Here is a 25,561-nt window from a genome sequence, read left to right as displayed (position 1 = left end):
TTGCTTGACAAGTTTTTGTTCTCTTTATTCCTGAAAACCCATGATGTAGGGAGGATTTTGTTCCTTTAGTTAGCAATAACTTTGTAAGTCATGATGTAGATAGGAAAATATACATTGAGATTAGTTCTGAAGGAGGACTAGTCATGTTTATAGCTAGTAAAAAGAGATGCCATTGAAACATGAAAACACTTACTGTTTTATTCACCTGGAATAGTTGGCCATGAAATAGGCCACAGGTTCTAATTTTAAAAAGTAGAGTGAAAGCCGTAAATACAAATAGTGGCTACTTAGTGCATTAAGTTCAGTGTATTACGCAAAAAATTGGGCAGCAAGTAAAACCTACTGATAGTAGGCAGAACACAGAGAGTCTGTTGTGTGGGTGGCAGTGGAATTGTTCAATGTGTTAACAGTGGTGATCTGGGATGCTACGTAGCTGACACCGTGACTTTGGCCCCCAAGAAGAGAATCCAACCGGGTCTGCCTGTCTCCTGACCTATAGACCTGGGTGTTGTTTTAAGCTGTTAAATTTATGGTAATTTTTTACAACAATAGAAAATGAATAGGATTTGTTCCAGAGGGTTGGAAATAAACCCTAAGGAGATTCAGGGGCCCACAGCATCAATGTAATTTTTAGTCTAATGGTCTGGAGCATTCTGGAACATTCTCTCTAGTTGTGGGCAGATTATTGCCTCTGGTACTTCCCACCACCAGGAAAGAAGACAATGCCTGATAGGTGTCTCTGATATCTGGGTGCAGCACACTGGGAATGTTGATTCAATCCATTTACGGGGTGACATGGAAGATGGCCAGCTCTGTGTGGGTCTCAGAGCAGACAAGGGATCTGCAGTAGGTCCAGGCTCACGGGCCCTTTCACACTGGGTTTGGCACCTATTCCAAACATGGGTTTGCCTTTTCTGCTGGCAAGGCCTCGGCCAGCACCACCGACCGAGGCTTACGAACTGCTTGATCCATAGACGTGGGCTCCCACATAAAATTGCATTGGCTCAAGAGACCAACACTATGCAGCAAAGGAGGTGAATGGTGGGTATGTGACCACGGTGTCTACAGTCCTATCACATACCCCAACCCCCCACAGGCTGCTGGACCGACAGCACACGGGCGCAGTCTGTTGGAGATCCAGCTGAGGCGCCATCTTGGAGAGAACACTCTGTGCATATGGGACGCTATCCTCTAAGATGGAGCAGGTGCTTCAAGTCATTACATATTATATGGTGCTGTGTTTGCAAGATGTGGAAGGTATGGATCCTGAAAGCAAAAGGTGAAAGCAGTAGTGACTTTGCTAACATCGGCCCCGGTGGTCCCTTTGGGGGTTTTGTGCTTCCCTTCTCCGCAACTTTGGATTCTAACGTTTCATTGTCTTGGTTCTTAAAGGGATGATGGGTCCATCAAGGAACACAGCAAGACCCTATTAAGGTCATTAACAGGATTAAGCTCCTGCTCAGTTACCTTAAAGATCTTTCTCCAAGAGACCAGCAGGCAAAGAGAGTAGTCACCATACTGGCAGGAGTAATTGACCCTGACCACCAGGCAGAGGTAGGGCAGCCAGTGGCAGGAAGAATATATCTGACACTCAGGTGATCCACTTGGGATGCTCTTGGTAACTGTTTGCCCAGTTTTGATGGTAAATGTAGCAGCAAACACAGCCTGGGAAGGTCATGGTGACCAGTGGCCCATGGCCACTCTCTTTTTAAAAAATGTATTTTATTGAAGTATAGTTGAATTACAATGTTGTGTTAATTTCTGCTGTATAGCAAAGTGATCCAGTTTTATATATATATATATATATATATATATATATATATACACACATATACAGTCTTTTTCATAGTCTTTTCCATTATGGTTTATCACAGGATATTGAATGTAGTTCCCTGTGCTATACAGTAGGACTTTGTTGTTTATTCACCCTATATATCATAGCTTGAATCTGCTAATCCCAAACTCTCAATCCATCCCTTCTCCCCGTCCCTCCTCGGCAACCACAAATCTGTTCTCTATGTCTGTGAGTCCGTTTCCGTTTTGTAGATAAGTTCATTTGTGTCGTATTTTAGATTCCACATATAAGTCATATCGTATGGTATTAGTCTTTCTCTTTCTGACTTCAATTAGTACGATAATCTCTAGGTCCATCCATGTTGCTGCAAATGGCATTATTTCATTCTTTTTTATGGCTGAGTAGTACTCCATTGTATATATATACCACATCTTCTTTATCCATTCATCTTTCGATGGACATTTAGGTTGTTTCCATGTCTTGGCTATTGTGAATAGTGCTGCTATGAATATAGGGGTGCATGTATCTCTTTGAGTTGTAGTTTTGTAGAGATATATGCCAAAGAGTGGGATTTTTGGGATCATGTGGCAACTCTATTTTTCGTTTTTTGAGGAACCTCCATACTGTTTTCCATAGTACTGTAGCTGCACCAATTTATATTCCCATCAACAGTGTAGGAAGACTCCCTTTTCTCCACACCCTCTCCAGCATTTGTTATTTGTAGATTTTTTAACGGTGGCCATTCTGACTGGTGTGAGGTGATACCTCACTGTAGTTTTGATTTGCATTTCTCTAATAATTAGTGACGTTGAGCATATTTTCATGTGCCTGTTGGTCATGGCCACTCTTATCCAGAGATAAGTGTCTGTGTCATCTCTGTAACCTAGCCACCTAGACCAGCAGAGGTGCTAGTTGAGGGCAGGGAGATTCTAGAATAGGTGGTGGAGGACAGGCAGAATGAGTGTCTGTTACTGCCTGTTCAATGGCAGGGATGGCAGCTTTTCTTACTAACCTTCCTCTTGTAAGATTCTCCTAGGAAAAGAAGCCAAACAGAATACTGGAAGATTTTCTTCCAGAATTTATTATATGAAGCAAGGGGAGCAAGGAGTTGTCTACACAGGATGCCACGGTGTGCCACCCAGATCCCCCTCCAGCTTGTTTCATTCATTCCCCCAGCTGGTAAGAGTGTTGGTGGCAGGTAGCTCTCAGAGAGTTCCCTTTCTGGGACTTTCTGTAGGATGGAGAGAGCTGCCTTGTGCAAAGTTATGCAGAGGAGAGCCTGTAATTAATACTCCAATTTGAGACAACTTTGGAGGATCACCTCAGCCCCAGAGCTTCCTGTGGGATTGACTGAGACCTTTGTTGCCATGGTATTGCAATTCCAATTCACCTCTCCCCATCCCCAATCACTCCCCAATAAGCCTCCTGCACACAAATCTCTATCTGGGAGTATGATTCTTGGATTTCTGACCAGCGACAGAAGGATTGTGCCAGATTACATCCCACTAGAAATACACGAAATGATAGTTTCATCGCAGAATCTCTGGTATTGGATACCTTGGTTTTTAAAGTTGCGGATTTTTTTATCGTGGTTATCTATAAACTTGTGACGCAATATGGTGCACTAGTTTTATTTAGAATTTTAAAAATTACTAGCAAGGTTGAAAATATTCTTACATGTTCATTTGTAAAATGTTTGTAGGCATGACTACTATGGGACCTGGTCTTTATATGTCATCTGGGTCAACGGCCATTTCTTTGTCACTTTCCTACTACTTTCACGTGGCACACAGCAGAAGATTTTGACGCACGCTCGTCTTGTTTACCATCAAATAAGACACTACTTTGTCCTCCAACTTCGCAAATTCCTAGAAGGGCAAATTCATGAAATTGGGTTGGGAATATGCTCAATATAAATAAGTTATTTATTCAAGGGCTGTGAACATACCTCATGGCTTCTCTTCGTTTAAGCTTTTCAAGCTTGTGACTTCACCTCTTCCAAGGCTAGGCTATTTTCTCTGGATTCAGGGCTACATATTTTAGGACTAAATGTGCAGACGTGTCACTCAGCATCCATGGCTCGGTATTGGAATCCCCTTCAGACTGACAAAAACTTCAGCTTTTATCTAATTTCATTAGGAAAGATTAAACAATATCAGGATATTTAGAAGCCTTTTCAAAAGTCAGAAATACTTTAATAACCCTCCAAACCGTACTGACATTTAAAAACTTGATTATGCAAAGAACTTCGTCTCTGGGACATGGGATTACTGACTGCCAAAAATAATTCAGTTGAGACCTGGAATCTTTTTTTTAGCTCCAAGAGAAGCGCTGTTAGTAGGATTAGTTAACAGACCCGAATCCCCATTTTGAGCAAAGACATCATATGTGATTAATGTAATATTTGGAAACAGATACCCCATAACTTAGGATGGCTTAACTTGAGAAGTTCAAATCTTTACAGGCTTATCATAAATAGCACTTTAACCATAATGAACAAACTTCGTATTTATGAATACCTAATAGCTGAAGCTGATGTGCTTTTCGAATAGACTTAAGTCAATGCAAATAATCAGTGACCACACAAGGCGGTGTGTTGATTTGAAAGGTGAAAACAACTTTTGATTACATGAATTCATGATTGGCTAAAGAGCATGCATGCTCTGAACTAAGCTATAAATTCTTAGCTTATCAGTAAGGCATTGATTGTCACTTTAAAAAAAATCTTACGAACAGAGCTTGGGAAACCAACAGGAAAAGGTGGTAAGTGGAGTAAAGGATGGGTGAGTCATTCAGAAAGATACCTGGCTGGCAAATTTCAGATTTCAGGGGAAGCTGAATGGGCTGATATAAAGACAGCGAAGGCTTCTCTGGAGAAGTGAGCTGATGTCTTCAAAGATGAAGGGTACTGTTAAGATAGATGCTTCATGCTTTTGAAAAAGCAGCAGGGTGGTCTCTGTAAGAGAAGTCACCTTTGAAACTCCTCCCTTAGAGTTGACCATTCACACTCATTCACTCATCAGTGGAAAATTTTTCCCCAAGAGAACCAAATATTGAACGCTTCCAGGGTCCCTAGAGCAGTGAAAACTGCTGATTGTGATTACTAAGAAAATTCCCAGGAAAAGACAACATCTTCGGTCCAATTTTCAGGAACCAAACAGCCTAGGCCCACCCTCACCCTCAAGATATTTTAAAATATAGATTTATATTCTGTGTTTGTTTTTACATATTAAATATGTCTGTCGAAGTGTATATCCAAAGCGAGGGTGTTTTCCCAGGATTATTTTATATTTTAATTATATGGAATGGATTTTATGGAGTGAAAGTCCAATTCAAGAGTCAACTCTGGGACTCTTCTAGCTGTCATCCACAAACTTCATTGTATATCATGTGTCAATAATATTTGCATTTCTAATTCCAGTTTGTCATACCTTCTGAGGCATGGAGAAAGGAAAAGAAGAAATGAGGGTTAACAGCCATTGAGCGGCGCTCAGTTTGCAGACAATATGCATAAAAGATCTTACTTAGTCTTTATAAGCACCATTGCCAAGTAAGTATTATCATCTACATTTTTTTAGGGGAGGAATCTGAGGCTCAGGGAGGTTAAGCAGTGTGTCCAGGGTCATCAAAGTTAGTAATTGGCAGAACTGAGACCTAACTGCAGGTTTATTTTTGGAGGCTGCTTTTACCAATAATCTATCCTATAAGAAGATAAAGGTATGGCATTACATTATTAGTTTGAAAGTGACCTTTGTGAGTTTTACTTCTTTTGATCCAAAATATGCCTAGCTCCGTGCTGGGTACACAGTAGAAGACCAACGAGGGTAGGTGAGGAAATGGATAAAGCATGCCATTTGGAACTGTAGCTCTCAGGCTCCAGAGCCAACCCCCCGGGCTCAGTTCCTGGATTCACCACTAAACATATACGTACCCTGTGGCAAGTCTGTTTATTCATAAGGCAAAATGGGGATGCTACTACTTATCTTTCAGGGTGGTTGTAAGGATTAATTGAGTTGATGCTACTAAATTACTTAAAATAGTGTCTGGTACATAATCAGTTCTCAGTGAATATCACTTTTTTTTTTTTTTTTCGATACGCGGGCCTCTCACTGTTGTGGCCTCTCCCGTTGCGGAGCACAGGCTCCGGACGCGCAGGCTCAGCGGCCATGGCTCACGGGCCCAGCCGCTCCGCGGCATGTGGGATCCTCCCGGACCGGGGCACGAACCCGTGTCCCCTGCATCGGCAGGCGGACTCTCAACCACTGCGCCACCAGGGAAGCCCTGAATATTAGTTTTTATTGTGATTGATCAGATAGATTCTGTCAGATTGTAGGCATGTGAACTTGGGTGAGCCTCAGTTTCCTCATCTGTAAAATAGGGAAAAATAATTTGTCTTTCATGGCTATTTTGTTTAGCAAGCATAGCTTTTGTCTGCATTCAGCAGGTATTAATTCACTTAACGCTGGGTAGCAGCCTAAAGAGGCAGGTACCCTTCTGATCCCCATTTCGCAGATGAAGAAACTGAGGCACTGAGAGGGTAAATGTTTTTTTCAAGGTAATACAACTGGTAATTAGTTGAATTGAGATTCAAACCCAGACACTCCAGCTCAGAGTTTGAATTTGTAATGATGACTCAATGCTACAGATGCAATGAAATAATATTTGTAAAGCATTTGTCCGGTTCCTGACACATAGCAGAAGCTTAGTAGGTATCAGCTCTTCTCCCATCTTCTCAATAAATACCTTTAGAAATTCTCATGGGATGCAAAATGATGTGAATTTATCAGCTGGTCTACTTGCTTTCCTAACATGCCCAAGCTTGTGTGATAGCAACATCTCTGTGCTCTTTGGGGGTACCCAGAAATGTGTGAACATATTTCTCTCAGATTAGGCCCATCTTAGATCATCTTTTCTGTTAACGCGTTGGAGTACCAGGAAGAAAGACATCAATGTGCACTCATGCGTGTGCAGTGATATCCTGGAGAGCAGCTGTCAGCGATGACAGTTTGCAGCAGAACAGCTGGAGGGCAGAGCTGATGTTTCTAATGACTGAGAACAAGTAATGGAAGTAAGGCAGCCAAAGAGATGGTGCCCGCAGCAGTGCACACCGCCCCACGCTACTGTTCAGAGTTCCCTGATGAGGAAGCCGTAAGAATTCCAGGTGGGACAGTTCTGTGCCGTGCAGGACTGTCCTTAGAAAATCAACCTGGATTATTTCACACGTTGTCGGATTTGTAGCATTCTTCACTCTCAGATACGAAATGCCAGTAACTCCACTGTCACACGAACGACTAAAAATCAAAACTAATCTATGCTTCCACACATTGCTTCCCTGCCGTTAAGAGGTGGTGTGTCACCTCTGTTGAGAACTGCTTCTGGTCAGGCCCACGGGGTTCACCTGGGATTATGAGTAGAAGGCTTCATTTTATATTGCCTTGCAGTTTACAGTCAGGGGGCAGCCTGGAAACCTTAGCATCAGCGCCCCCTGGGAGCTTATTACAAATGCAGAACTTATGCCCCACCCCCAAACTATGACTCAAAATCTGCATTTTAACAAGATCCCCTGTGATTTGCATGCACATTAAAGTTTGAGAAGCATTATCATACTAAATAGAAGATGGGCTTTGGAGTAAGAAGGACGGGATTGAAATAGAGACTGCCTCTTACTAGCTCTGCGACCGTGGGAGGGTCACTTAACCTTTCTAAGCCTCAGTTTCTCCATTCTGGAGGAGAAGAGGCCAACAGCCAGGTGACGCTGGGAACCCTTGAAAGGCAACGGAAGTCTCAAAACTGTGCCCCCATGAGGAGGGCTGCTCCGTGAGCTTGACTGCTTTTCAGAAATGGATGTCCAGGAGGAGACAGCACAACCGCTCCAACAGCCTCTGGGCCTCAGGACTGGAGATTTAATCACCGTTGGGGCTTACTTATCCCGTATATCATTGATCACTTATCAGCTCCAGAGCTTGCTTTCGTGGCCCAGCAAACCCATCTGCAGCCTGGAATTTCCTCATCGGTGGGAGGTCGATTGGAGGGATGCGGAGGGCAGTGTGGCTGTTGGAACTTCCACGGTGAAAGTGAATAAATTAAAGGAAACCCTGCTCATCCCAGCAGGTCTCTTTATCATGCTCCAGCTTTCAGAAATCTGCATCCTTCTCCTCACAAGACCCCAAGCAGAGGCAGGGAGCTGGGAGCCATCGGTGGGTGGATGGGGCCAGGGATGGCCATGGCTCTGCCTGCAGCAAGCAAAATGCTGAGACGGGTTTTGAACCCTTTGTCTATCTTCTCCCCCGACCTTTTTTTTTTCTTTTTTTTTGCGGTACGCGGGCCTCTCCCTGTTGTGGCCTCTCCCGCTGCGGAGCACAGGCTCCGGACGCGCAGGCTCAGCGGCCATGGCTCACGGGCCCAGCCGCTCCCCCCACCTTCTTTTTCTATTTGTTGGGAGTGGATGAGTGGGGTGGAGGGCTAGCGGGAGGGGAGAGGATTTGGTACATTATATGCAATGTGAGCTGTTCTCTCTCTTCCATGTTCATTTAAAATTTAGGTCAAAATAAAAATATATGCATTTTGTGGGTTCATAAAACTTCATTTACTGTATCTTTAAAGAAAACAGAAATAACAGCAATGTATATAAAAGTAATGATTTAATGACTATAAGCAAGACAAAGCAATAGTGTTATAAAAACAGCGTCCAGTTCAGTAGCTCCCTTTCTTTTCTCCAGGCCCCAAGTTGTACTCACATTTTGACAGAACATTTGCGTTGCCACGTAAAGAACCACGACCAGAGGAGATGGTGGCAGAGGATAAAAGGAGACTGCGAGTGGGAGAAGAAAGCTATGGACAGCAACGTGTCACGTGACTAGCTGCTGAAAGGAAGTTTTTTGTACCTATGCATATTCTCCTCCTTGCTTTGATAGGGATATAGGCATATATATTAATCAGTTCCTTTTCCCACCTTTCTCATGCCCCCTCTAGCCAATATAAAGCAGCTAACCCTATAATTTGGCATTTAAGTCACAGGAAAGCAAAGGAATATTGCATCTGAACTAGGAATGAATATTCTCGGAGATAAGGTGACATATGGGAGGCGGTGTCTTTCTTTTCCAGGAGCAGGTGAGTACATCCTCAGTTGTGTAAGGGACAGTTGTATCACATTAGGGATAACAGGATGTTATGTCTTCTGGGGGAAGTTCTAATCTGGGGAAAGACGAATGGACTGTACTGTCTGTGTTCAGCTCAGCATCGCTACCACCCTGCGCTCTGCAATACAGAGGAGAGGGCAGAAACCACGCTTCTTGCAATTCCCTTTCCTGAAAGGTTCTGGCTAGAACTCGTCCGTAAGAGGTTCTCAGGTACAATATGGAAAAGGCAAGGCCATTCTCCAGAAGCTGTCGCCAGCAGGTGTGTGGGCAGCTGCGCGCCCCCACCCCGAGCTCCTGAGAATGACCTGCCTCACTGCTGCAGCCTGAGACACTGCAGCCTCCCGGAGACCCAAGAACGTCAGCAGTTATTTGGCATGGTTTCCCTCACCTCTTCTCCTCCCGCTCTCACAAAGCCTGCGTAAGACTCTCATTTCTATCTGAAATCCTTAACTTCATAGTAAGATTTTAATATATATCCCAGAAATTCAAGGAAAAGTGTTTTTTGTTTTGTTTTTTTTTCCCCTGGTGAACCCTAGTTACAGGGCTGACTGTCCTGGCACAGGGGCTGAGCTGTGGTCATTTGTGTCTCACACCACCCGACAACATCTGGCTTCTGACTGACTGGAACTTTTCAACACTCTGCCCAGCAGTGTTTGTTGCGGTGGTTTCTGTCCAAGTGTCAAGGGAGACGTGGTCAGTGGGGGAATAAGAGGGCGGTCTGGACCATCTCACCGTAGCTGCTGTGTGGTCTGGGGCCTGGGAAGGGTCAGCCTGGAGTCCCCTGCTGTTGATTACAGAGGTTGTCAGGTGGGTGACCTTGGCTGGCAGTGCGAGAATCTACACAGAGGCAGCTAAGAGCCTGGTCGGCCGGGTGCCCTAAGAGTGGCCCCCTGGCTACTCTAGAAACCTTCCTATAGGTAGGGATCTTGCTTCTGCAGCCTTGGCCTCGGGTTGTCCCACTGGGTTCACTGGGATGGCTGGCCCAGTGTACGTGCCAGGAACCTCTGGCACACAGTGAGGGCTCTGTGGAAGTGGTCAAGAGCATGGACTCTGGAGGTGCACTGGTGACATCTGAATTCTGCCCCACAACTTACCAGCTGTACGACCTGGGGCAAGCTTCTAAACCTGTTGGCCCTTAGTCTTCTCATCTGTACTGATGGGGATATTAACAATATCTCTTCACAGGGATGTTAATCCATGTAAAATGCTTAGAACAGTATCTTTGACACAGTTAGTCTATGTGAGAATAAGCATTATTATGACGACCCCAAGGAACGACGAGTTAGCGCAATGATGGAGCCTTCGGACAAGAGGGGGCAGTGACACCAAAGGCAGCGTCCCTAGTCCAAGGCTGCTGTGGGCTCACATCCGACTCCTGGGGAGAGCAGGGAGGCTGCAAGGGGACAATAAGAGAGAGGTTTTCACTAAAACGCTGGGTGACAGCAGGGGCCTGTGCTCTTGCAGAACTGGGGGGAGGGGAGGCAGTCTCCCCGTTGGCAGAGAACACAGCCCAGCGGGGCAGCGGGAGTCAGCAGAAAGGTGACAGTGCCTGGCAGGGGGTACGTGCTCAGGAGCTGACTGGGCTCGCTCTGGGCTCCACACCAGGCACCCTCGAGATGGCCCAAAATAGCTGAGCGGGACTTTGCAAGGGATCTGACAGTTTTAAGACCTGGGTTATATTTACATCAGATACCAGTCCCGTGGGTGGAAATGGCTCTGCTGACAGACAGACCTGGTTTGAATCCCACCTCTGCCACTTACTGAACAGTAAATGCTTGGATAGCAGGGGGCGTCGCATTCACTGTGGAGCACACAGAAGGATTCAGTCCATGCGTGAATGAATTTAACGTCCTGGAACCTCAGTTTCCCCATCTGTAAGATGGCAAGAGTGTAATGACCCCTGAAGCTGATGCAAGGGTTACATTAGACAATTGCCCACAGGCACCTAAAATTCCTAGTGAATATACATTGCTGCTTTTGTTTTTAGTAAATATTCAGTGTCTTGCTTAAATAGAAACCCAATACATTTGTTGACTGGAACGGATTAATGCTATTTTAGTGAAGAAAATGTAGTCCATTCTACACTTGCCAAAGACTACATCCTTTTTTTTTTATCGGTACGTGGGCCTCTCACTGTTGTGGCCTCTCCCATTGCGGAGCACAGGCTCCGGGCGCAGGCTCAGCGGCCATGGCTCATGGGCCCAGTCGCTCCGCGGCACCTGGGATCTTCCCGGATCGGGGCACGAACCCGTGTCCCCTGCATAGGCAGGCGGACTCTCAACCCCTGCACCACCAGGGAAGCCCCAAAGATTACATCCTTTAAGAGAAGAGGTCATACCTCTTACAGGTGTTTTCCCAATTTGATCAGTGTTTTTCAGTGTCATTCATGACTCAGTCCTTTCTGACAAAAATCAAAATATAGCCACTAGCTATTGGTGCATACTGTTGAATATTAGGAGAGTAGAAGACTGAAGATAGGTTACTCAGTGATTGAAACAGATTATGACCTGACTTGGAAAAGCTATACTACAGGGAAAACATGGATCTGGAACCAATAATTCATAATATGTAAACACTACACATTATTATTAGGCTTTTTCTTTCTATACACACTTAATGTGTTTTCCAACCAATCCTGCTCAGGCAAGCTTGGAATAACGGAGTTGTTACTTGCTTTCGTGCCCACGGCGGGTCTTCGAGAAATGACCGAATGATCAACGGGGAAGGGTCTTTTTCACGTCTGGTTCTCTTTGTTCATCTTGAGTCCTCCCCGGCAATCCTCCATGCTGTGCCGCTGGAAGCCAGGTACCTAAACATATGAAATCTGACCTCAATTTTAAATCCATCATCAAATCAACTTGCTCTAGCCTGCAGGTGGATCCGCTGCTCTCCTATGTTGCAAGATACATGGCCTTTGTTATCGCTGCGTTCTTCAGAATCAGAATAGTCTTCGGTTGGCTTCTGGAGGTGGAAATTATATTCTGGATGATTGAAATTGCTTGCTATTTAACTGTCAGATGGATGGGTATGCCGAATTTTTTGAAGGAGAGCAAAGCAAGTATCAAATGGACTGCTGCTGCCTTAACGTGACTTATCACGGATCGCTACCTGTTTATTGAATCAAAGTGTTTATTTTTATAACTATTTTATAAGGCATGGTACATGGTTAAGAGTAAAATCATTGCTTGTAAAGTTTCTTCATTTCTGACATCCTTCAATTCTCTTTCAAGATCAGAGAGAACTTCCCACTCTGCAGAAAGTATTATTTATTGATGTGGGATAAATTTTCTCTAAGAACAAGCCAGGACTACTTAATCTGAGCAGTACTGAGCATAGGAACCGAACGGCCTGAATAACAAAACATATCAAAATGGGAATCAACACTGTCAGATGCAAGCTTTTAAGAACTTTAATTGATATCATTATCATTAGTATGCAATACGTCTTACAACAAATGTAGATACAATGAGATCAAATATCAAAGAAGTTGCAAGTTTTTCCATCTTGAAATGACGTTGGCTAACTCACCCCAAAAAAGCAATCTGGCATTGGTCTCTTGGTTAGCACTATTACCAATATCAACTAGCACTTTAAAATCAAAGTTGAAATGGTACATTCATTTGCCAAAAAGAGATAAAAGGCAAAGAAGGTGAATCAACGTGCAAATTAGCATCTGGCCCAGTTGCAGAATTCATTTCCCAGATGCGAGGGATTGAACCATGCACCCTTGCAAGCAAGATAAAGGGCAAACAGATGACAGTAAACCAAAATCAACTCCACGAAGAACTCAGAAAACTTTGGGATGGTAAAGGCCAGGTCTACTGCTGTTAGCGTTCAGGTATCCATATGTGTTACCCTAACTCAATAGTCTGTGAGACCTATGTCCCGGGCCATCCTTTCATTCAGGGATGGAAACCATCCTTCACGGTCCCAGGAGTCAGGCGGCGGCACTGGGGGTTAGCTTGGAGTTGTAACAGCTGTCTGTATCTAGTTACTATACAGCTGTCGTTTCATAGATTTAAGTAAAAACAACACATCAAACAAGAAACTGAGATCACGTATACATTTATGTAATACTTAAAATGTCTATAAATATTTTTCTCCAGAAATTGAAAACACTGTAGACGTGATTTCATTAATCCTCACAACACATTTGTGAGGTAGCATGGGGTGAGGTCCGTAGGACAGCATCACGCCCGACTAAGAAATGAAGACACAGACGTCCAGGGAGGGCAGGAGACTTCACTGGGGCCACGGTAAAAGAAAACAAACTTGAACCCCACTCTGTCATTTGCCATCTGTGACCTAGAAGAGGCTGCTGGCCTCTCTCCTGCTCTGACATTCTCTCTAATGCATTATGACTAGTCCGGTCCCTGGAGAGTACATGGTTGTTTTAGACCGACTGGAACCATTTCCCTTAAGTAGGCCTGAACAGACTCGCTCCCTGAGGTAAAGGACGTCAGTTATTGGCATATATTTCAGGGGTGTGTGTGTGTGTGTGAGTGTGAGTGTGCTAAGCCATATCTGTTGAATGCAGTTGTTAACATTTTTGGCCAACTCAAAAACAGAAAAATGCACTTGGCAAAATAAGGTTCAACCCATTGGTATTTTACACTAACATAACAAGGAGTGTTAGTTTATGGGAAGCTGTCGCCTTGCTGAACGCGTCTGCTGTAGGTCCAGATCCCTCTCTTTACCCTAAGGATCCAGAAATTAATAAGAGCAACCAACCCATCAAGCGCTCTTGTACAACAGCAGCCTTGGTAGGGAAAGATGCTAGCTGAGTCAGGATTCCCTGGGAAGAGGCTGGTCCCTCTCACCCAGTATTTATGACTGAGCAACACCCAGAAGACCACCTCTCCAAAGGTGCTTCACGGACGTTTTGTCAACACATCTGTGGCCGAGGGAGGAAAAAAAACATATGGAATGTCCTGTCGTTGTTGAATTGTCCTTTGCCGAACTGAAAGCCTATAAAGGGGGTGAGGGTAGGAAAGAGGGATCATTACTCAGGCCAAGCATGGTCAGAAGGGGTACCCTTGGTCATTCCTGGCCATTTTTCTGAGAATGTCCACTTTCTTTGTCCAATTTCTTTCAGAGCGGGGGATTGGCACATCATGGAAAGTGTCACCGGCCCTAACGTCTCTGCCACCAGAGAAGTTTAGCCCAGCACGGTAGCGGCTGTTTTCATGTCAGTACTTTTGCTGGGCCACAGTGAGTGACAGGAGGAGTTGAGGGTCAAGTTTCTGGAAACTAAACAGAGTCATGGCAGCAGGTCCACGTTTAGAAATAAAATATGATGCAGTTTCAAGTTCTTTATGATAGCATAGGATACCGTGACACATTCTGAAACAGAACCCAATGTATATTTTCTACGCTATGAAATCAGGACTAAAATGCTGGCTGCTAATACACAGGTGTTTCAGGAGGACAGGGTTAGAGCCATGAAATAAAGCTATCTAGAAAACACACAGAAATAAAAAGGCAACCATGCATAGCAAAAACAACCCATCCGCCGACACTAAATACTTTCGAGATAAAAATTGAGCGAATCGTTTCATTTAGGTAAAAGTAAAAACTATCCCTAACCTGGGGCGTCTTGTTTTGTCGCAACGAGCATCACAATAAATTAGAGTTTCTCACACTCGGCACTATTGACCTTTGGGGCCAGATAACTCTTAGTTGGGGTAGGCTATTCTGTACATCGTGGGATGTTTAGTGCCTCCATGGCCTCTACCCAGTGGTAGCACCCCCAGATTGTGACACTCAGAAAGTATCACCAGGCATTTTCAAATGTTCCCTGGATGGGGGTGGGGAAGCACAATTACCTGCTGTGAGAAGCACTGCTGGAAACGGATGCCCACAAGATGATCAGCTCTTTCTCAAAATTCGTGATGCAGGATTTGAAAACTAGGTACCCAGGGGTGTCCATTTATCAAACAGCAGAATTAGTAAGGTAAACATTTGGGAAAAGTGAACGGATTAATCACTGTGTCTGTACGGAAAAGCCTCACTGAGCAACCGCAGACAAACTAGTGCCTTTAAAAAATTAACAGCAATAAGAACAACAACAAGAACAACCAGTTTACAGCCTTTATCGAACAGACAGTAAGGCAGTGAACCAGTTGCTTTGGGGGTAGAAAGCAAGGAGTCTACAGGCTCCTTCAGGCAGTGGATGTCTCTGACAGTTACAGAGGGCAGCTCTTACCTTCCCTAATGAGGTACGCGGTGTATGTTACACGCCCCTTCCCTCCCACCCTCCTCAACGCCCCCATTGCACACTCACTTCACACGTCTCTCCCTTTCTTTTCTACAGCTAAACTCATCTCACAGCCTTCTCCTGTGGAACCGCTGAAAGCTTGTGGGCTGGGGTCCCAGCTGCGGTTGACTAGAACGGGCATCCTCAGCAGAGACAGGTGTCCTGGAGGGGAGGCCAGGTAGCAGGCAGGCTGAGATCTGACAGCAGCCTGCTACTCTGCCCCTCCGCCAGCTGGCCTCCCCCAGGGCACCTTCTAGGTTCCTCTTTCCTTAATTAGGCAGCTAAGAAACTGGCATCCAGCTAGCAGAGCCAAGCAGGTGTCCTGTGGGACACAACCAGATAAATTGAGATTAAAAAGGAATCTGAGAAACCCCTGCTTCCTTACCTGCAGGGCAAACTCCTCCCAGCACTCATCGCCTTTCCCCTCATTGAGACTGAATGTAATCTCCTAAAGAAAAGTTTAAGAAATACCACACACTGAAAGTTCCCCTAAAAGGAACCCTTGACAACACAACTTGATCCCTCTTCCTGTTTCTTCTCGCAGTGGGACCTGCGCTGGGTACAGACACCTCCACCGTGGCGTCCGGCCTGGACAGCGTAGGGTTGGCCCATGTCAGCTGCATGTCAGACTCCACTCACTTTTAAATAATTTTCTTTCTTTCTTTTTTTTTTTTTTGGTACCGGAAAGGGGAAGTTGTAGCAGCCAGAGGAGAGGGAGGAAAACAAAACAACCAAACCAACAAAACAGGGCTTAGGATGGTTGCTCAATGCACATCAGGTACTTGTTATTAATTCTACTGGATAAGCACTGATAAATAACGACAGTTACTCCTCATCTCAGGCCACCTTCCTTTGTTAGGAGTCGTCGTACAGAGGATTGTTGTAGTTTCCCCAGGACCCGTAGTCGTGGTCATCCAAGAGCCTTCCGTAGGAGGAATGCCTGGTGGGAAGGAGAAGAGGGGTGTGGTTATTTGGAGAAGTTGCCCATCTGTGGACAGCCCCGTGCCCTGGGGCCTGAACCGGGGAGAGGAGACACAGTTCTTCACTAGGACACCCCTCGGTAGCAGACGCACCAAGCCGGGAGGCCCCAGTCCGCAGACACCTTGTAAGTTATGACTGATCCACTGGGAGCCCAACTGGCGCCTTCTGTCGAGATCAGCTGGGTCCTTGTCTCTCTCCTTGACCTCCAATGCTGGAGGAGGAAGAGGCCCCTTTTCCATGGCTATTTAATAAGAAGTAATGGGAAAGGGAAGGTTGCGTTCCTGGCATTTTGGCTTAGGTCCTGGACTTCATTTTCCCTGAAATGATAACGACACAACCAGAACCGCTGTTGCTCTCACCACGCCCTCCTGACCTTTATATAATGTTTTATAAGCTACAAAGTTCTTCTATGTTCCGTGTTCACTTGATCCTCAGAATAAAACCATGGGCCAGGTATTGTTCATCCTTATTTCTCCGACGAGGAAAATGGGGCTCAGAGATGTTAACTGACATGCCCAAAGTCACCCAACTGAGCTATGAGTCGAACCCTCACCTCCGGGATCTGAAGCCAGTTCTCTGAGCTCAGCTCCCTGGAGTCTGCTTAGCACTTTAGCTCAACGGCAATATGGGTTTATCCGGCTTTGCTGGCTCATTCTGGCAACCTGTTCCACGATTAATGTTATTTCAAAAAGAAACTGAAATCAGATGCTTAGCACTCTTCCGTGTGAAGCCTTTAAGTGGCCCGTCATCCCACACAGAGTCAAAGCCAAAGTCACTACGATGGTTTGCAAAGCCCTGCAGGGTCTGGCTCCTGTCACTTTTCTGAGCAAACCAGCTACTATGCCAGTGCCTTTTGCTCGGTTCCAACCACACTGGCCTCTTTGCTCTCTCCTCTCATGCCTGACACACTCTTGCCTCAGGGTCTTCGCACTTACTGTTCCCTCAGCTTGGAGCAATTGTCCTCCAGATCTCCACATAGCTCATTCCCTCATTGCCTTACATCTGCCCAAATGTCACCTTCTCAGGGAAGCCTTCCTTAGGAGCTCTATTTAACTAACCACTCCCCGCCCAAAGCACTCCCTGCTTAATTTTTCTCATAGCACTCACCACCTTCTAACATGCGATACAATTTACGTATTTATTTTGTGCCTGCCTCTCTCCTCAAATTAGACTATACACACGGATTATTTGCCTGTTTCGTTTGTTCTTGCCTCTATCTCCAGCACCTAGAGGAGTAAGTCCTTGATAAATGTTTGTGGCAGAAACAGTGATAGGAAAAAATACATCCTGAACATCCAATCTGTTCACAAGGTGGGAGCTTCCTGGAATGGTTATGGCATTTTAAGAATAAAACCAATGACAAGATTTGGAGAACACCACAAAATGAGCATCTGGTGCCTCTGAGGTTCAGGCTAGCTTGTGAATTTTGACACCTCGCCACTGGAAATCAGGTAGGCTATCTATAGTACAGATGAACATACCCACTCCCCCTAACTTTTTTCTCAGCTAGATATGAAAGTTAAACAAAATGAAAATACAGCCCGAGAGGCACAAAAAGCTTTTGCTATATACTTCTATCTGTTGCTAAAATAAGCGCTGTCACTCTTCTAAGCTTATTTACATCTGTCAGGTAGTTGAAAAGAGATGCTTGACGTGCTGGCTTCAGACTCCTAGCTTTCAAAATTCTGATTTCAGTCCCGAGGGCTGGCTCAGTTGACCCAGTCTATACACCTGGAAACTTCCACAAAATAGTCTGTTTTCCCTGAAGACCCACACTCATTTCTGTGGGTGTAAGAAGGAAAGAGGTCACAAATAACACACCACTGATTTACTGATTGGCAGGAATAGGGGAGGGCAGTGTTGGTAAATGAGGTCCCGCCCATCCATCGCCAACACTTCCCCCACACCTAAAACCTCCAATTCCAATCAAATTCTTTAATAGGAGGGTTGAGAAACGGAAGTTATAGACTGAACAAGTAGAAACCTAGGGATTACAAGACTGGAGCTGGGCCTAAGTTTCAGCATGACTTACTGTGACAAGTCTGGCCAAAAGGGACCCAATAGGCACCTTCTTTTATTGATAGGATACCCTGTCTCACCGCTGTGTGCTTTCTCACAGCATTTTTATATCTATCATATAATTTGATCCTCATAAAATGTCAGTTGAGCCTACAGATGTATGTCCTTGAATATATTTTTAACTCCCTGTTTCTTCGTCTATAAAACGGAGAAACAAAAAAATTGCGTTAGGATTGGTGGGTGGATTAAATGAGGTCATGCATATAAAAGACCTGGCACATAGTAAATGCACAATAAATGTTGCCCAATATTGCTTTTTAATTTTTATTATAATGAAACGTACACAAGCGCATGACAGATCTGCAAATAGAAAAGGATACTGAGTGAAAAGTGCGCCTCCCTCACATTCTCCAGGAACTCCTGAAACTATGCCCCAGGCATAGTTATAAAACCAGCTTCTTATATTATAACTTAAAAAAAATTATTATCATGCGAGAGTGGGGTTAGAGGATTAAAAATCTTCTGGGCGTCAGGTCTTACTGCTCGTGGTTATTGTAGGCAAGACTATTTGATCAGAGCTATACCTGAATCTGCTGTATTATAAGAGATGTCTACTACACACACACTAGTAAAATAAAGGAAAAAGATGGAGCCTTCATTTTTCTTTGTCTTCTCATTTGAATGGACTGTGAGTTGAGCAAAATACTGATAAATGAGGGAAGCAAAGCAAGAAATAGAGATAAACCATGTTTGGGAGTATACTGAACCTGCAGGGCATGTTTTAATGTAATAAGAGCCTAAACGAGAAGAATTGGGTGTGCTGGGATTCAAGCCAGGTTTGGATAAATCCTGTAATACTGTGGAAAGAGGAAGACAAACACATTTTGTGTGTGAGTGTGTGTGTGTGAGATAAGAAGAGAATCATTAATGATCACTTTAAACTATCTCTCTTGGTCAGAACCTCTTAAATCATGGCATGTTTTAGATGGAAATGGGGGAATTTTTCAGATTGGCATTTGTCAGGTCTAAAGTGGTGAAAAAACTCCCACTCTCGGGGCTTCCCTGGTGGTACAGTGGTTGAGAATCCGCCTGCCAATGCAAGGGACACAGGTTCGAGCCCTGGCCCGGGAAGATCCCACATGCCGCGGAGCAACTAAGCCCGTGTGCTACAACTACTGAGCCTGAGCTCTAGAGCCCGCAAGCCTCAACTACTGAGCCCATGTGCCACAACTACTGAAGCCCACGCACCTAGAGCCCGTGCTCCGCAACAAAGAGTAGCCCCCGCTCACCACAACTAGAGAAAAGCCTGCACACAGCAACGAAGACACAACGCAGCCAAAAATAAATAAATAAATAAATAAACAAAAAACCCCTCCCACTCTCAAGATTAAGAAGGTGGGGCTCGGCCCAAGGGATCTGGAAGACTGTCACTGTGACGTACTGGGAGAGGTGGTACTAAAACGAAGGCCTGTTGGCTCTGTACTGCAAGGCTGCTGCGTTTAATTTCAATCTTAAGAGCACTCTGTATGAATGACATCCTCGTCATGTCAAGGCAGTTTCATTTACTCCATTTCTTCATAAAGACCGCACCCAGCAAGCCAGCATAGCTAAGTTTTCCATTTGCTGTGCGTTGGCTTCCTTAGACAGTAAACCTTCCGGGGGCAGACTACGTCTTACTTTGCTTCTCATTTTCTGAATGTCTGATACGTTGCTCTTCATGTGATGGTACTTTTATAAATACTTGTTAATAACTGCTTACATCCAGTAGCATATAAACAGTACACGGAGTAAAGGCACAGAGTTTACTTTGTCAATACCAGCGGGGATTAGTATGGCCTGTGGCGATGCATTGTGCAATATAACCATGGCAAAGCGAAAATACCTTATTCAAGAACAGAAAGGGCCAAAGCCACCATTTTAACCTTAAAGATAGGAAGAGGGAAGAGAACTACCACTAAATTTCTCCCGTGTGATGACATGGCTTTGAAGCACTCAGTATAGGCCCACAGTCCTTGTAAATCAATGACACTGTGCTTACTGTCACTATTGTTCTACTGCGTGGGATGATTTAGTTAGCTAAAAGCAGAACCTGAGGGGACAAAATAGGGAATGATTTCTGTGAAGCCCTTGCCTCACTGCTTCCTTCTCAAGTGGTTTTGCTCTGACAAAGCAACACTCCCCACTCCCCGCAGTCACAACTGGTGATGCCTTGTTGGTGACAACTGGTAAATGTGGTGTGACATTTATGGTTTGAGGCCTTCTCCACAACTGTTAAAAGGTACCTATTTTAAGATAGCTATAGCATCAATACTTAATGGAACTCAACGCTCTTTGAAAATGAATGAGGTGTTTAACTTTTTTCTGTGTTGAGACAGACATATTTTAGAAAACACCTTCTCCTTTACAAGGGTCAACCCCGGTTCCCCAGCAGGTCTCCAACTCTGTTTATTACTACTCCTTCCAAAGTCCTCTCCTGTCTAGTAAAGTGAGTCTTGCCATTCAATCACTGGTGTTTATTATGTGCTAAGAAGGAGAGTTATAAAGATGAATAGGATATGGCTTAGTGCTGGGAAAACACAACTGAACTTGCAGCTCCTTGGTCATTAGCCATTAGGCCTTAGATTCTTAATCATCCATTAGCAAAGCTAGTTTGGTGCCGCTGTCACTGGCTCCTTTGTTTTCGTTGGTGGCTTTCTTTTTCTGATTGTCATTTCCCTGCCTGGCTCCTTTCATTTATTCATTGAAAAGTTATCATTGATCAGTCCTTATTTTGGGATTTGGGGACTACTTCAGTGAAGTAAGAGACAGAAATCCCTGTCCTAAGGGGGCTTACATTCTAATGGGGGAAGACGCAATAAATAAGACATGAAAAATAATATGGCAGATGGTAATAAGTACAATAGAGGAAAATGAAGCAAGGAAGGGGAATGAGGGGTTCCATATGGGAAGCGGGGATTGTCATTTTGAATATGGTGATCGGGAAAGTCTCACGAAGATGTCATTTGAGCAGACACATAAAGGAGATGTGGATGAGCCATGGGGATGCCTGAGGCAGACCCTACAGACAGAGAGAACAGCATGTGCAAAGGCTCTGGGGCAGAAGCAAACAACACATCTGTGTGGTAGCTACTGACCTATAATTAAAAAAAACTTTCTATATTGGGATGGTTTTAGATTTATAGAAAAATTGCAAAGATAGTACAAAGAATTCCCATGAGCCCTTCACCCAACTTCCCTTGACGTTAACCTCTGACATAACCATGGCCCGTTAGTCAAAACTAAGAAATTAACATTGTGAACTACCAATTTGAAGCTAAGAAATCTGTGACCATTAGTGGTGAGTTTATCTGCCCACAGTTAACCACTGCAAGTTAGTGGCAACAGTTAGAGTATCATAATTCAGTATCTTTAAATAATCACCTTTACTTTGAAGGGGCAGGTAACATTTATTTTATATTTTAATATCATACTGGCAGACACTCATCACAGAAGAGGCCTGCACGTCGGAACACCTGCCTATTTGTCAACAAGTTCAGAGTCACGAGATAACTAGGGGAAATCTATGGTTTGACAGATTCCCATCGCTTCCCCTTCTCTAAACCTAGTTTCTCCCGATCTGGAATAAACCAACACTGCTGCCGCACCCCAAACTTTCTTACCCAGAATCATTCACTCAGCCAGCAAGTATCTATAAAGCAACTCTTATATGTCAGGTATTGCCAGGGGCTCTCTGACCTTCTAGTGGAGGAGACTGGCAGTGGACGCAATGATTCCAGTACAGGGAAGTGAATGGTACGAAGGAGGCATGGGCAGCATGAAACTCACTGTGGAGAGGGTGAGGGTGGGAGCTTCCCAGAGAAGATCTCTTTTGAGCCAGACAACTTGGAATTAGCCAGATAAGAAAGAGGTGAACCAAACACCTCTGGCCAGGGATCAGCACGTTCAAAAAAAACAAAGGCACGAAACAGCAGAGCGTTATACCTGGGAAACTTTAGAGCCAAGTGTGTTTGGAGTGTTGGGAGGAAAGGGTAGAGTGGGGTTGTTACTCAAAGTCTGATCCTTCGATCAGCAGTACTGGCATCACCCGTGAGCTGGTGAGAGCTGCCACTGCATGGGCCCCACCCTGACACACTGAGTCAGAACTTATGGGGCTGAGACCCAGGAAACTGTGTTTTTAACAAGCTTGTCCACTGGTTCTTTTTATTTTTTTAAATAAATTTATTTATTTTATTTATTTATTTTTGGCTGCTTTGGTTCTTCATTGCTGTGCGGGGCTTTCTCTAGTTGTGGCGAGCAGGGGCTACTCTTTGGTGTGGTGCGTGGGCTCCTTATTGCGATGGCTTCTATTGTTGTGGAGCACAGGCTCTAGGCACGTGGGCTCAGTAGTTGTGGCTCGTGGGCTCTAGAGCGCAGGCTCAGTAGTTGTGGCGCACGGGCTTAGTTGCTCCGCGGCATGTGGGATCTTCCCGGACCAGGGCTCGAACCCGTGTCCCCTGCATTGGCAGGTGGATTCTTAACCACCGCGCCACCAGGGAAGTCCTCGCCCATTGGTTCTTATGCACATCGAAGTCTTGAGAATCACTGAGGTAGAGAATCAAGTCAACTAGACCTACAGAACGCCAGAAGCTGACCGGAAAAGGTCATCCTGTAGCTAGCAAACACTGGAAGATCTCAGACTTCATGGCTGGCTCTTTATGGGCCTAGTTTTTCAACCTTACAACAACCAGGAAGAATCCAGTTGTCGAAAATGTCATCACTAGAAAGACTTCAAGCAAAACAGGTGACTTCTACAAAGATGTCTTAAGGGCCAGGCCCTGTTGTGTCTACCAATCAAGATCACATTTATTTTTGTGAAGGGAACAGCCGTGTTGTCTGTCTGGGCTACCAGCACACCTAATTATAGCAGCATCCACGTTGCTGGCGATAGCAGATATGGTCTCCTGCCCAGGAGATTATCTCGTGGCTGAACAGTTTTGAGCCAACTTAAACAAAACAGAACTGACTTACCTCATTCTTCAATCATCACTAATTAAAGACAACCTTCTGCTAGAGGCAGGCGGGGCTTTTGCTTTCTTTTGCCCTGGAATAGAGATTTCTCAGAGATAGCTTCTATTAATGAATGTATAATGTGGGTGCCACTTCCCAGGCGTTTAGAAAAAGCACAATTGAAATTGCCAAGATGGAACATGGAAGTCTGCACGTCAACAGGTAATTAGAAAACGGAGCTTCTGTGCCGTCTTCCTCCTCCTCCACCTCTCCTCTCTCCTTTGAATCCCTGACGCCTACGGAACGGGGCTGCTGGTGGCTACAGTTTACTGAGCACCTAAGTAGGAAGCGCATGATAATTACAACGAGGACAGCAGTTGGCCCTTCCATGGCCCTCACTTCAACCCCGGAACTGCGTGTTTACCTGTATCATAGTTTAATCCTCATAACAAGCCAGAGTTAGGTATTAGTATTCTAGTCCTATTTTACAAACAAGGAAAGTGAGCACAGAGTGATTAATGAACTTGCCCTAGAGTCCATATTCTTTTTTTTTTTTTTTTTGCGGTACACGGGCCTCTCACTGTTGTGGCCTCTCCCGTTATGGAGCACAGGCTCCGGACGCGCAGGCTCAGCGGCCATGGCTCACAGGCCCAGCCACTCCGCAGCACGTGGGATCTTCCCGGACCGGGTCACGAACCCGCGTCCCCTGCATCGGCAGGCGGACTCTCAACCACTGCGCCACCAGGGAAGCCCTGGGCAGTTCATTTTTATAAATTGCATCCAAAAGCGGCTTAGGTTAGAGTGCCCTTTTTCTGGTGGTGAGGCTGCCCTTTCAAGCGGATCTTCTTTTGCCTTTGCCGGGACATCGGCTGGGCCTGGGGTGATAGGGCGTGGTTGCAGGCCAGAAACTAATGGTTCCCTCATGGGCTGTGATTTCAGTCACTTGCTGCTCCAGCCAAGTGAGCTAAAAAAACCACAGACAACATACCTCTGTCATGTCATTGTTCTCAGAAATGTGGGACAATAGGAATGGAGGAAATTTCCAGCCAAGGCAAAACTCAACCTTAGGTACACACACACACACACACACACACACACACGCATGCACAGTTGTCAATTGAGCCAAGTGTATTTTTGATGAATGATTAGTGGGGCTTTCCAAGAATCTGGCAAAATAACACTTGAAGGGGTTTTAGCGCAGCCTTGAGATGCATGAGAGCTATGAACCTCCTTATGTTATCATTTTTCCAAAATAATTACCAGAGCAGCAGAAAGAGGTTTTCCTTAGGGGGTTTCTAAACAGGGGTCTGATCACTTTATCCATCCTTAAGTTTGTAGTGCCAAAGATAAATAACAATCTTATACTTACACGATGGGGGCCTTTCTACATTAAGAGGGAGGAATTACATTACACAGGAGAGAAACAACGACTAGTTCAATTTAATCATTCACTGAATTTATCTAGTGTCGAGAATGCTTGGAGAAAAAATATAACTTTTTTAATTTTTTAAATTTAAATTAAAAAAAATTTTAATTTTAATTTAAATAATTTTTAAAATTTTAGAATTATATTTTATTTAATTTTTTTAAATTTAAAAATGTTTTAAATTTTTAAGGAAAATGTTATACAATTTTAATCAGCACTCATTAGAACCAATTTTAATGGCATGCTAACAAAATTTTCCAAACCCAGTAAGTTCTGAGATGGCAGAACTGTGTCTCATGACTGATGTGACCCCATTGCTTAGAAGAGTTCCTGGCACATGGCTAATGCTCAGTAACTATCTATTGATCAGCTGTCCCACTGGCGTTCCTTCCAGCTGACCACTTTGATGATGATGATGATGATGGCAGTGCTACGTACTTGGGAAGCAGGATCCGTTAATCTTTCCAACGATGCTACCAAGTAGTTAAAATTACGGTCCTCATCTTACAGAGGAGGGAAGTGAGGGATAGTGAAGCTCTGTTACATGCCCAGGTGATGGTAGAACCTGCTAGAAAGTGGTAGGGCTGAGATTGGAACTGAGATCGCCCTGCTCCTGGAGTCTGAGTTCTTAGTCACTGTTCTAGTCTGTCTGTCTATCATCAGTGGTAGGCTTCAGGTGGTGAAGTTGAGTTCTTGCCTGGAGTCAAGAAGAAGAGTCCTGAGGTTATTTTAACATCATTTCTGGCAAGTGTGTGGCGAGAGGGAAGTGTTTCTATTTTGTTCCATACTCTCTGGAGGCATTTTTGGTGACACAGCCCTTTGGAACTCACCACTGGTGATTCCAGAATGTCTCTAAAATTTCTCTGTAAGTTCCTTTCTTTGAGCCCCACCCAGAATCTCCCAAACACAAAGAGAAACTCTGTTACAAAGTGGGAATGAGGTACCCAGACTAGTTCATA

At 44.6% G+C, this 25,561-nt stretch overlaps 1 protein-coding gene and 1 long non-coding RNA gene across 5 annotated transcripts in view; one reads left to right on the top strand and one right to left on the bottom strand.

The window, feature by feature from the left end:
• The window catches only part of LOC113609905 (uncharacterized), a 192,534-nt gene extending 180,329 nt beyond the window's left edge, over positions 1-12,205 (top strand). For 2 of the 4 annotated variants that reach the window (XR_003428862.1, XR_003428863.1), the window contains 3 exons: positions 5,217-5,345; positions 8,515-8,905; positions 11,802-12,205. This is a non-coding gene — a long non-coding RNA (uncharacterized LOC113609905). Of the gene's footprint in view, positions 1-2,821; positions 2,975-5,216; positions 5,346-8,514; positions 8,906-11,801 lie in introns of all 4 variants that reach the window. The other 2 variants (XR_003428864.1, XR_003428861.1) reach the window with 2 other exon arrangements.
• A 2,026-nt stretch (positions 12,206-14,231) lies between these two features.
• Positions 14,232-25,561, bottom strand: part of PARM1 (prostate androgen-regulated mucin-like protein 1) — a 99,024-nt gene continuing 87,694 nt past the window's right edge. The window contains exon 4 of the mRNA XM_027087610.1: positions 14,232-16,130. Within this exon, the coding sequence (XP_026943411.1) occupies positions 16,046-16,130 (85 nt within the window). The 3' untranslated portion in view covers positions 14,232-16,045. The remainder of the gene's footprint in view (positions 16,131-25,561) is intronic.

This window comes from Aethalodelphis obliquidens, unplaced genomic scaffold, assembly GCF_003676395.1.
Source record: "Aethalodelphis obliquidens isolate GAN/ISIS:26980383/991018 unplaced genomic scaffold, ASM367639v1 scaffold59, whole genome shotgun sequence".
In the NCBI taxonomy this organism is placed as follows: Eukaryota; Metazoa; Chordata; class Mammalia; order Artiodactyla; family Delphinidae; genus Aethalodelphis; species Aethalodelphis obliquidens.
This window is presented reverse-complemented; position numbering and strand designations above follow the sequence as displayed.